General features: G+C 38.1%; 2 protein-coding genes across 4 annotated transcripts in view; one reads left to right on the top strand and one right to left on the bottom strand.

The window, feature by feature from the left end:
- Positions 1-5,603, top strand: part of ENO4 (enolase 4) — a 33,628-nt gene extending 28,025 nt beyond the window's left edge. Inside the window, exons 10-13 of the mRNA XM_048858648.2 lie at positions 684-879; positions 1,970-2,037; positions 2,602-2,719; positions 4,818-5,603. Coding sequence (XP_048714605.1) covers positions 684-879; positions 1,970-2,037; positions 2,602-2,719; positions 4,818-5,029 — 594 coding nt within the window. The 3' untranslated portion in view covers positions 5,030-5,603. The remainder of the gene's footprint in view (positions 1-683; positions 880-1,969; positions 2,038-2,601; positions 2,720-4,817) is intronic.
- Positions 5,604-6,267: 664 nt separating this feature from the next.
- SHTN1 (shootin 1) overlaps positions 6,268-13,430 on the bottom strand; it is a 97,288-nt gene continuing 90,125 nt past the window's right edge. For all 3 annotated transcript variants that reach the window (XM_048858142.2, XM_048858144.2, XM_048858145.2), the window contains one exon: positions 6,268-8,699. In XM_048858142.2, the coding sequence (XP_048714099.2) occupies positions 8,477-8,699 (223 nt within the window). In that variant the 3' untranslated portion in view covers positions 6,268-8,476. The remainder of the gene's footprint in view (positions 8,700-13,430) is intronic.

Here is a 13,430-nt window from a genome sequence, read left to right as displayed (position 1 = left end):
ACTGAGGAAATTCACAAACCTCAAATACATCTGAGAATTTTACCATCTATTCACAGATAATTTGTGAACAGAAAAAAGGCAAACTTTATTTGCTGTTCTCTCTGAGTCTGACTGCAGTTCTTATCTTCCTGTCTTGATACATGTCATCAGGCCGATTATATGGCTACTTCCTGTTTCACTATTTCATATTTAAATGAGATATGGATTTTAAAATAAATAATTTCTAGCTATTTAGCCATATTTTATATTGGATCAAGTGCCTGGAAACTATTTTATATTTCATTAGTTTTCCTTTAACCCAAGTCTGCAGGAGTGTAATCTGGGTAGCAGACACCTACATTCAATTCATTTTGCAGTAATATATTAGCTGATGCTTTTACCTGTGACTAGCTCTCTTGCCTTTAGCAAAATCCCTACAGCCAAACAAAATGCCAGTGATATATTTGATTTGTCTCCTCTAATAAAAATAATTTCTCTGTGTGAATGATAGCCCTGGGGCGAAATCCTGGTCCCACTGAAGTCAATGGCTGCTTTGCCATCAACGTTAGTGAGGTCAAGATTTCACACTTGGTGTTCCCTGTGCCCCTCCCCACCACCTTATTTTCACCCCTCAACGTTTTTTTTTATTGTTTTTCTAAATTTGTCCTTTAAACAACTAATTATTTACTTTACTGTTTACCCAGGATGGTCAGCAGTGGAGCAATATCTGTAATGCTGTTGGTTCCAGATGTTATTTGATTGCAGAAGATGCAGCCAAAAGTATTTCTAAACTTGTGGAGGATCAAAATATAAACGTACCAAAATGCAGTGGCCTTATAATAAAATATACAAATCAAACCAAGATATCTGACCTCACTGAACTTACCCGACTTCTAGATGGTGAGTAGTGGGAAAGTCTGAATTTCAAAACCCTATAATGAATACATAAGACAGCTATACCTGTGCAATCTATAAATATGTAATATTTCACATTTAAATACAGCAGTTGACAGTTTAGGATGTGCTTGTTAAAAGAAATTAAAACTCATGGCTTGATTGCCAAATATATTTAGGAGTTCATATATTCTGAAAATATTTAAGGAATCCTTATATTTCAGTGCTTCAAATGCACCTGAGTGATACTGTGCCTGTCTTAAATGTGTATGTATTTTCAAGCTATGGCTAAACTTTATATATTCAGACACCAGAACTGAAAAAGAAACATACAAACAAAAGCTGAACTGGAGGAAGCTGAAATGTTACGTGTAACAAACAAAACCAGATTAGACTACATTTGTGGACCAGACAGATAAATTAATGATTCTCTGTTATTGACCCTTGGTCGTTACTGTATGTAATGCTTGTGGGGGGGGGGGGAGGGGAGAGAGGAGTTACATTTGTCAATATCTTATTTTGTTCTTTATAGGTTCCCAGAGACTTTATGATGGATACGTTTTTATATATCTAACTGTTCCCCTCCTCCCTAAAATAAAACAAAATAAAAAACCACCATGTCAAAAATCAATGAACAGTGAGCTTTAGGATTTAAATCACACCAGGTGGGAGGGCTGCTTTTCACAGTGAAGAGAAATCACTTCTGCTATGCTAGAGAATACATTTAGAATTAGAATACAGTACCTAGAACCCCATTCTACCATCTGGAATACATTGCCAGAATGATCAGCTCAGCCTGTAGTAGTTATAAGAATTCGAGCACAGATGCTCGGTCTCACCTTAGCCAGGCTGAAAGGAAATAGTTTTAACAAGGTAAAGAGAGAAATAATAAAAATGCAGACAGGTATTATATTGCAACAGTTAAACTGATGTTATTGTGTACTTTTCTATTAGGAGGGCATTTACTCCATCTTTCCCCTATTTGTATTTAACCTCAGAGCGAGCCAAAGGACTTAATGTATAAAAAGTGAAATCTATATTTTTGTGAAATATATCAAATATTTACTAATGAAGGTTAAAAACTCTTATTATATAGGTCAAAAACATATTGCCATATTAGGAAGTCCAGCTGGAGAATCTTCTGATGATAGCCTTGTAGATCTGGTATGTATTGAAAGCTGTTCAGTTGCAGAATTGCTAAACCATTGCTTTTATCATGAACTGGTATTTAGGAGAAAGGCTGTCTGTGTTTGAGAAAGGCATATAACCTATTAAAAGGGGTTTTTTCCTTAGAAAGTCACCTTTTACAGAGAGTTAATCTTTGAACTTTTATTATTTTTAAAAGCAAGAAAATAGCCAAAGCAGGATAAAGAGAACATACTTAAGTGTGTATTATCTATTTGCTTGCATTAGTCTGTAAAAATGTAAATGAATTACTGAAATTATATCTGAGTAGTAATAACCATCTTGTATAGTACATCTTAGCTCTGATAGTCTGTTTGTATTGACATTGCATTTGCAAATAAAGTTTCATTTCTTATGATAGTGATAATTAGTGTGCAACTCCAACTATACATTTAACTAAAGGAAGGTTTTATTCCCACATAGAGAGATGAGAAGTATTGTGAGTAGGGGTTTACTTTAGGACACCAAATTAAATAACTAGGAAGAAAGTGACTTCATTGCTAAACCGTGGAATTTTAAAATATGCACTTTTTTTGTCCTAAGGCTGTTGGCCTGGGTGCCAGGTTTATCAAGTTGGGAGGTCTTTCCCGTGGAGAAAGGGTGACCAAATACAACCGCCTTCTTGCAATAGAGGAAGAACTGGCCAAGAACGGAACACTGCGTATGAGCTTCTTTCTTGCTTGTTTTCAGCTTGCAATGAATAAGAGAACAAAGATTGCAGGAGGAATGATTGAAACTGCTCCACGGGAGGGAAAAGGAATGAAAAGACTATAAATAAGCAATGACAAAAAACTAGGATGGCACTTGCCACAACGTATATTGTTGTCCTAATGGATTATCTGTTTACCTGAATGTTAAAATAGTCCCCTTCTTGAGGAGTAGCCTACATCACATTTTGCACAGAATTAATTGGTTAGAATCTTCAAGCACATGTTGGCAAAAATAAGATAAAAATTAAATTAAGGTTTCTCCTCACAGAAAATTTTAGTCAAAAGCAGATGTGTCGCCATCATAGCTTCAGTTTACAACCCATTTCACAGTAATATTCTTTACAAAAACTATGCTGAGAAAGTTCAGGTTGCATGAATAAGCACTCAAAAGTCAGGAAATGCTAATGTTAAGGATGCATGTGCAACGTTAGCTGTGCTCCTTATAAAGAACAGGAGTACTTGCAACACCTTAAGAGACTAACAAATTTATTAGAGCATAAGCTTTTGTGAGCTACAGCGGATGCATCTGATGAAGTGAGCTGTAGCTCACGAAAGCTTATGCTCTAATAAATTTGTTAGTCTCTAAGGTGTTGCAAGTACTCCTTTTCTTTTTACAGATACAGACTAACACGGCTGCTACTCTGAAACCTGTGCTCCTTATATGTACCAGGATGAATGACATGGCCTGCATCTTCTCTCACTCCAGTTTTATGCTGGTATAACTTCACTAACTTCAGTGGAGTCACTCCTGATTTTTACCTGTGTAAGTGAGAGAATAAAAGCCCCAAACCTTTAACCCTTTGATAGCGTATTATTTCTTGCATATCTCAGATTTTTTTCATACAACTTTATATTCACATGTGTAGCATGTAATATATTTTCATTCTTTTATACTTACACTAACTCTAGATTTTTCTTATAGTCTAAGATATGTATAACTGTCAACAACCATGTATTCTACATGTTCTAATACAAGTGTAATAGCCTTCCTTATGTTCAATTCAGAGGGTGAGGCAGCTAAAGGAACACAGCCCGTTTAATTTTTTTTTTTTGGTAAATAAAATGTTTACCTATTATTAACACTTCAGATTATTAAAATATATATATACACACACACACACACTACTTACTTTCCCTACCACCACCATTTTTTGCATTGGTCTTGGTTAGGACTATGAAAAAAAAAATCTATGAAATCAGTTTACTTTACACATATGTTAAAACTGTAACAACTAACAGCAATATAGTAATACAATAGCCCACATATAAGTTCACCATGTCCATGTTACTAGGAAAGAGACTTAGCTGAACGTGCATGTGTAGCACAACCTTTCTTAGGTGCATTTCAAGTGACGGGGCACATAACTACAGCGGTATGAACTTAACTGGCTCATCAGTACTTTAGTATGCAGTATTTTAGTACACTAAAAAAAAAAACCACCAAGCACTGACAAATGTTTAAAAATACACCTCAAACTTCAGCAGTTTCTTGCAGATAACACTGCTCTAGCTGTAATAAACCCGAGTAGCAAAGTCCACATCCACTTCTAACTACTCCCGTCTCCACATAGAAGGGATGGGCCTATCACTATGCCCTGAAGATTAACAAAGTCAGGCTTTTATGGACCAAGGTTCTGATCCTGCAACCAACAGTGTACTGGTGAACTGCTACACCTGCATTTAGCCCCATTAGACTCTAAGGGCCAGTTTGCGGAAAGTATTTAGGCACCTAAAGATGCAGATAGGTGACTAGTGGGTTTTTCAGAAGTGCCAAGGCATCTAGGAGTTAGGTACCCTGCCACTTTTAAAAATCCCATTAAGCACCTATCAGCATCTCTAGGCACCTTAATACCTTTAACAATCTGGCCTAGCTTCTCTGTCAGTTGCAGATCAGTCCCAAGGGAGGTAGTGAGTTTTCATTCATATTAAAACTGTGTACTTATGTAAATTAAGCATAATACATGCATCATTTGGGATTATATTTTTTAAATCTAGTGTAGTGTCTGCAAATTTGTTTAGAACAATCAAGGAACTTTTTTTCCATTGCAGGTTCAGGAGAAAACCATGAATTTGTTGATTTTGCTGAAGAGGCACAAACAGCGGAAGAACTTCTCGATGCACTCCCTCCCATAGAGCAGGACTCATGGCCTTCACAGCATTCTCAGCCTCTGCTGGCCCAGGACCAAAATCCTGTTTCCTTACGTGGTAGTACACTGCATCTCAACGAGGCTACCAAGATGGACCCATCAATATTTCCTTAATGACAGTTTGGCACTAAGTTGATATCAAAGGTCTAGTCCATCAAGGTGCTGAGCATCCTCAGCTCTCATTCAAGTTAATAGGAGTTGAAGGTGCTCAGCACCACACAGGATTGGATCCTAAATTTTGAGTTTTAGGTTCTGATGATGCCATTAGGTCTGTGAGGAGGTTAATCATGTGCTTGTGTGGAACCCTACTTAAGTTTCCACATGGTTGCAAGGGGTTCCCCCTTGTGCCAATGCAATAAGGCGAGAGCTCTAGTGAATTCTCAGTGAACCAAACTTCAATTGTTTGATTGCCATTAATTCTACCGTTACATCTACCTAACAATAAACTATTTTTAAATGCCTGAAGTTCAGCATTACTTTGTTTTCATTCAAACACATCCTATTTTGATAGTTTTTGTACCTGTGCATGTTTTATTAGTCTCTAATTCTGCTGTATCTGCTACACCTTGTATTTAGCTGTGACATGCTGAGTACTTTCCCAGACTGAGAAGAGCTCTGTGTAAGCTCAAATGCGTGTCTCTCTCACCAACAGAAGTTGGTATAATAAAAGATATTACTTCCCACTCACCCTGTCTCTATAATTCTGCTATAAGACACTGCACTACTAAAATAGGGGTTTATATTTCTTTGTATATATTTTAGCCAGGGTAAATTTGTAACACAAAATAATCCTACACAGTAAGTCATTTCTTATTTTAGATATTCTATAACACTTACCTGAAGATACTTTGTGTGGGATTTTCAAAAACTGCTCCACACTGACCTATCTCTGCTCCCACTGACTTTAGTAGAAACAGAGTTAGGCCAGTAGGGAGAAGTTTTTGAAAATCTTACCCATCATCTGCAAAACAAGATTTTGGAGTACTGGATGTTTTAATAGCATTATTTTCTCTCAACTCTGCATAACTATATTTACTTTTTAAACAATAACAGTCTATTCATTTTAAAATGATCCTTAAGGTTTATATATAAGAACAACAAACTATGGACAAGTAATAAGCAAACATTTTATGAAAACAAAAACTTGGCTGTTATGCTATTTCATCACACAACACATCCTCAACACCTCTCATCAGCCTGGTGTACATCAGGAATTTTGTCCTGATTTGAGCAATTGATGGCCAGTTACATCAGTGTAAACCCCAAGTGTAGACAAAAAGAGCTGCACTTTGCACAGGTAGAAGAGGTTACCCCATTTTCAAGTAAGGAATAACAATAACAAGATTTCAGTGTTTGGGAAATTGTCAGTAAGATTTTTTAATAAGCAACAGTGAAAAGATAAATAATTTATATCAGTGTAACAGAAATAGTTTACATAAAAAGAAGTATTTTTTAAAAAAAACCTTGTTTTAGGATAGCTTGCGGTTAACATATACAGCAGTAGTAATAATTTGAGGAAAAATACATTTATAAAATTTTACATTTTAAATTCAGTGTAAGCAAACAGATACCTAAGTGTAAAATTAACTACTAAAAACCCACAGAAATGTAGATCTACAATAAAGTGACAAATTTCCCCAAATTTAGGAAATACATTGAGTTAACTAATTAGATCAACCCCAAGATTTGCTTCGCAAACATGCCAAAAAAAAAAAAAGCGCACAACCACCACATTCATGACTATCATTTTCTTTCTAAAAGAGAAGCACCAGACAGCTCCATGCAAAGCCAAGCTAACAAGCTGAACATATTCATCCTTTTCAATAGTTAAAATACTATCACTGTTTCTTATGGGCATTAAAAAAAACCTCCAATAGTGCATTCAGGTATATTACCACTCAACATCAGTAACACCAATCTTCAGTTTAAGTTAAAAAATAAATCCCTGATTACATTTGTTTGTTCAATGTAGTCGACAAGTAGAGTGAAATATTGTGCTGATTTTTAAAAATGTCTATGGAATGGGGATTGGTAGTGAAGAGTAAGTTATATACCTGTAGCTCTATCTTCATGAGAGAGAAGGGCCTTGATAAAATGTGGTACTTGTGTTATCACATGATAACACAACTCATGCCACCACAGTATAAGGCTTACAAGGATCATGTTGTAAGTTTGTGCATTAGTAATACTGGACCTGCTCTTGAAGTCAATGGGAGCTCTGAGTGCAGATCAATTGCAAGACTGACAGAGAGGCCCAATCCTGTATACATTTACTCACAGGAGTCCAGTAAAATTTATTATTTATTACAGTAGCCCCAAGAGGCTCCAACCAACTTCAGATCCCCACTGTGCTGGGTGCTGTCTGTGCCCTGAAGAGTTTACAATCCAAACAGACAAGATGGACAAAAGTTGGGAGAACAAAACGGGGAACTGAGGCACAGAAAAATTAAGTGATTTGCTCAACAACATATAGGAAGCTGTGTCAGAGCTGGGAACAGAATCCAGATCTCCTAAGTCCCAACCCAGTGCATTAACCACAGGCCCATCCTTCATCTTCAACTCAAAAGGATTTACATTTACTTCAGCGGGAGTTAGCTCATTAAAGCCAGACTACAATGGACTCCTATGCATAAGGATTATTTACATGTCTAATGATGTGCAGGAATGTATTGTCACACTGTGATCCAGTAAAGGGGGAGTGGAAATGTCCTCATAGGCACAGCTTTTCAGGATTGGGCCTTGTTCATTATTTTCCTATTCCCACTTTATATTGAGGACCTTATTCCATTGAAATCAATAGGAGTCTTTCCATTGGATTTCAATGGAAGTGGGATCAGAACTTAACAGAGTTTCAATTCCCACAGGCTAAGGAAGCATCAGTTTAACATTCTAAATTTAGAAACAGTCACCAAAACTCCTGGTACCAAACTGGCAAACTGCACTGCCTGTTTTCACTGCTCGTGTCAACTGTTTACTGGAGAGACCATTTCACGTTTGTGCTTTAAAATGATTTAAAATAGCTTGTGTGAAGATGTTAGTGAGGAGGAGATCAGTAGAAGCCCTGTATTAAACAGGAATCAAAACATTTTTAAGGCAGTGTCTCAAACTGATTTTTATTGATATTACCCAGTCTAAATGAGGAAAGGTACTTCTTTGTGATTACCTACTTAGGGCCTGATCCAAAGCCCACTGAAATCAGAGGGAGGCCTTTCCACTGACTTTAGTGGGCTTTGGATCAGTCCCTTATTGGCTTTTACAAAGTGTCCAGCTAACACACACACAAAAAAAGTGGGATTTTTTTGATAAAATTAAAAAATAATATTGTGAGTAACCTATTATCTAGGAAAATACACATACGAGACCAAAACAAAAAGGGATTTCGAGTTGTATATAGTTATGTAACCTGCTAATGCATATACCAAAATTGCATACAATAGGCCATTTCAGTAAACTATTACTGAATATACTTCTGAGTGCAGAATATAGCCCTTGCCAATTCACCTAAGCAATTTACACTTACTGAGAAGGACTTCCAAAAATCTCAGCCTTTTGGCATAACAATTAGCAGTTAGAGCTGTCTGAATCTTTTGCTTTATTAACAGTAGTTTCTTTACATAATTGTTTATTTTTTTCTTCTTTCATCTTGTGTTGATTTATGATTTTTTCAAGCATCTGGTCTTTGGTTTGTGCTTCACTGGTGGAAACAGGATCTAAAACTACAATCGATTCCGTTTGATTTTCACGGCTAATAGATTTTCTTGCAAATCCCAAGTAACTAGGTGACCTGGGAAGAAAAGTAGAATAAATAAATACACAGATAAAAGGTTTCTTTATCACATTTTTGGAACAAAAGTGAGCAGAAATGTATTTAAATTATTAGCAGCTTGGATGACCAGGATAGTTGCATTGTACTGACAATGACAGACAAGTATAATAATCAGTTAATATACTAAATACACTATGAATTTAAGAAGTGAACTAGGAAAATTTAAGGTATACAGCAGCAAACAAGGGCTTTCAGACTATGAAGGAGAACGTCATTTTTAAGTGACATTCTCTTTTCTGTGATCTCTCTACATCAGCTCATAGCTGGACCCCAGGTTTTAGGTTCTACATGTCAGTCAGGGAGGTGGCAGTAAATAAAACTCGGGATATTCACACCATAATCCTGTAGTGAAGTAGGGAGAACGTGGCTTCTTGTCCACAACTGCATTCTGCCCCCTCAAAGAGGATGAACACAGCCTAAATGTCCTAAACTCTGCCACATGCTACAGAGGTAGACTGAGATGGTCAGATATTCAAATTGTGCTCACCACTCTGCATCATTCTCAATGTAGAGCACTTCTGACAATCCAGCCATGAGATTCACTAACATGCAGAGGGTAATGAGCCCAGATTCTACACTTTTTGAGATAGGCTAATTCTCTGATAGTTTGCTGTGGGGAGATCCTCACAGGAAGAATAATATTGTGGGTGCTTGCCTAGGGAGACCACCACAAAGCCAACTGAAAGGACTTGACTACTAGTTTTCTACTAGTGAAGTTACAAGTGTGCAACCCCCTAGTGTAGATAACTGCACCAGTGTAGAATAGGGCTAGCACTGGTATGACTTTGCCTAAATGAGACTACAAAAGGGGTCTACTTGGGGCAGCTACATCCCTGTGACTAGGTAAGCATGGGCAGATGAACTACATCAGTGCAAAAATCCCTAATGTAGATAACCCCTAGATTCACCAACAAGTTGGTGGCTCTGCTCTCATGAAGAGCTAACTACACATGACTGCTGGGTTCAGCTGCACATGCTTGCCTGGAGCCATTTTTTGTCTATCTCCAACACAATCAGCAATGCAGCTCCAAGCTGCCAGTAAGTGAACTTGAGTTACTGAAAGGAAAAACTAGAATCTACAGAAGGAAAAGAAGTGAATGTGATGGCTCCATCTGTTATGAGCTGCCCTCTCATGTGACTGACTGAGACAGAACGACAACAGGGAGAGAGGACACCTGGTTCAGCAACAAACTCAAGCGATGAGATTTCATGGGATCCTATCGGACAGATAGGGAGGTAGTAAATTCTGCAACCTGAACCGATGCAAGTAAAGTCACAGAAATGGCAAGTTGTACTGAAGGTTTGTATTCTACACCCCAAGAGTGAAATTTACGCAAGAGACGAATGTTTTGCATTTACATTTCAAACGACACATGGTTGTTTGCATTTAGTGAAATTCCACGTTCAAGCAACCTTCACAAGCATCATGTCTAACAGAAGAGCTTCAGTACAAGTTAATTAATTCTGAAATTGGCACTAATAGATACAGTTGCAGACTCACTTGAATACAGTCAAAACACACAAAATTAAGAAGGAAAATGCTGCTTATTTTATGCAAATGATGCCTCACTCAAGTATTTTCAGCAAAAATAAGCAAGGTGGGATATTGTGAACATTACAGTGAATGAAACTTTTCAGAGCACTGTAACTACAAGAGGGTTATTTTAGAAAGTGCTACGTCTGAAAAGCTGATTGCCCAACACTATAAAAATGGTCAAAGCCATAAATGCCACGTTCATTTTTATTTCACTTCGGAGGTAACTATCTTTCAAATCTCAACAGCTGGACTATTTAATACAATCTGGTGAATCAAAGTATAATTCTGCACTGGGCTCACAGCAGGGAGTCTGCATTAGTGCGTGGCAGCCATCCAACAACTGATGCACAGCCAAACTGAAGTCTGTTTCACTTACAATAAAAATGGATAAAACTGCAATCATATTTACCACCTTCAAGGACAGAAAAATGAAAGATTTAAATCTGTCGATATAAAATAGTTTAATGGAGAAATCCAGTGATTAAGTCCAGTGTTATATTTTCTAGTGTAAAAGAAGGACTATTCACAATTCATTTTACTAGTATTTCCTTCGTCAAGTCCTTTACACAGCTACACCAGTTTGTCAGGACTGCTGCTAGGGAGTGTTATTGTTTAAATTATAAATCCCATTTATATATCTCACTCGTAACAGTTCAAATACAGCTGAAATTTGGAATGATATAGTTTCAGCCCAAGAGTAAATATAAAGTCATTTTTAAAAAGCAAAGAAAATTCCACGCTTTGTCAAAAAAAAAAAAAATCAACTTTTATTGCCACAAATAAAGGTTGGGAGAGCAATTAGTGCATAATATGGTTAACTGCCTTTAAAATATATTTTACTACAAATCCAACTGACTCAGATATTTACTTCCAGCTCTACACAAAGCATCTTTCCATTCAGAATTTTATTTTGGATGTCAAACTCAAATTATTAGCTGTGCAAATACGTGTTGAAGACTGAAATATTCTCCGAGTTCATATTTACAACAGAATAGTGCGGAAATCCAGACACTTTATATTTTTCAAAGCGACTAAATGTTTTTAATCTATTATATGAAACCTAAATACATTTTTACAGGATAAACGGTAATGTAACTGGCAGTCTAATGCGTCAGCTCCCTGGCAGTTTCGAGCAGGAGTGCTTGTCATTTTAACCCAGAAATACCCACATTAACACCGTGACACAAGCCAACAAAACAAAGAGTTATGCCTGACGGTCAATCTGAGAAATAGTGGCACTGTCGCTTTTGCAGTAGCTCTGACCTTGGGGGCAGCTGCAGTAAACAGAGCAAACTGAGGACCAGTTCCGTCAGCTCTGATGTGGATTTTCCTTTTCGTCACTGGTTTGCAGTGAAACTTCCAGATTATTAAAATCTGGTTTTCTGTTAATTATATCATTTTGTTATAGACACTGAAAGCTAAAGATTCCTAAATTCACGTCTGGACAGAGTCCTGATCGTTTGCAAAAGCACAAGCCCAAAAGGACAACATTAAGAGAGTGAAAAAACACCGTTGAAACATTCATGTTTCGATCCCACAGTTTGATGACATTAACACAATTCTACGCTAACTATGATTTCGGGAGAAAGAACCAGGAGTCCTTGTGGCACCCTAGAAACTAATAAATTTAGTTTCTAAAGTGCCACAAGGACTCCTCCTTCTTTCTGCTGATACAGACTAACACGGCTACCACTCTGAAACCTATGCTTTCAGGATTTCCCTATTAATTTACCATATCGAAGCAAAATCCCCTGAAAAGAGTGTTGTCCTCATCCAAAACTAAATATGGTTTGAAGCTTTATGGAAGCTGGGACTAGATTAACATCATATTATGGGACACTGCAGCTTACGCTACCTAGAAACCAAACCTGCGACTCAGGTTCAGGTTTGAGCATTGTTGTAGCTGTGTCGGGCCTGAGAGACAAGCTGGGTGAGGCAATACGTTTTATCGGAGCAATTTCTGTTAGCGAAAGAGAGAAAATTTCCAGCTACTCAGAGCTTGTCTCTAAGGGTATGTCTATACTACCCGCCGGATTGGCAGGCAGAGATCGATCAAGCAGGGGTCGATTTATTGCATCTAGTCTAGACGCGACAAATCGACCCGAGTGCTCTCCCGTCGACTCCAGTGCTCCACCAAGGTGAGAGACGCAGGCAGAGTCAACGGGGGAGCGTCAGCAGTTGACTCACCGCAGTGAAGACACCGCGGTGAGTAGATCTAAGTACGTCGACTTCAGCTACGTTATTCACATAGCTGAAGTTGTGTCACTTAGATCGATCCTCCCTCCCGTCCAGTATAGACCAGGCCTGAGACTTGGTTTGTCATATCTTTGTCTACTAAGGGTATGTCTACACTACCCGCCGGATTGGCGGATAGTGATCGATCTATCGGGGATCGATTTATCGCGTCTAATGTAGACACGATAAATCGATCCCCGATCGCTCTGCCGTCGACTCCTGTAATCCACTGTGGCAAGAGGCGAAAGCGGAGTTGACGGGGAGCAGCAGCAGTCAACCCCAAGCCGTGAGGACGCGAGGTAAGTCGACCTAAGATATGTCGACTTCAGCTACGCTATTCTCTTAGGTGAAATTGCGTACCTTACATCGACTCCCTCCCCAGTGTAGACCAGGCCTAAGAAAAACTTTCCTACAACCTCTCCCAGAAACTAAGGTGAAATTCACTCCTGTACTACAAAACTTAAGGAAATGGGCTGTATGCACAGAACTGAACAGGGGGTCAGTGTTTGTGACATTTATCTCCCTTAATCCACAGGCAGGTCACAAGGCTGCAATGCAACTTTCCACAGGCTACTAGTCCAACCTATGTGCTCTTTACAACTCCCTAAACCATGGATTTGGGCCAAATCACAGATCAGTAACCTGTCTCTGTACCCACCTTCATTGACCCTCTTCTGCACCAGGCTATTTAGGGAAGCACAGGCCAACTGTGGCCCTCTACAGAGGTGTGGTAGACATCAGCCTGAGAGTAAATTAACCCTTAGAGCATTAACACAGCAAGTGCTGCAGAAATACATATGAGAACATTTCAGAATCTGTAGCAGAGAAGTGAATAAGATTCAAAGGACTAAAGGCAAATACCTGTTATATTAGTATATAGAGATAATGAATTTTCACAAAACCTTCTTTACACTCTA

The sequence above is a fragment of the Caretta caretta genome, chromosome 7, assembly GCF_965140235.1.
Source record: "Caretta caretta isolate rCarCar2 chromosome 7, rCarCar1.hap1, whole genome shotgun sequence".
In the NCBI taxonomy this organism is placed as follows: Eukaryota; Metazoa; Chordata; order Testudines; family Cheloniidae; genus Caretta; species Caretta caretta.
Note: the sequence above shows the minus strand (reverse complement) of the source record. Positions and strands in the feature narration are given on the sequence as shown.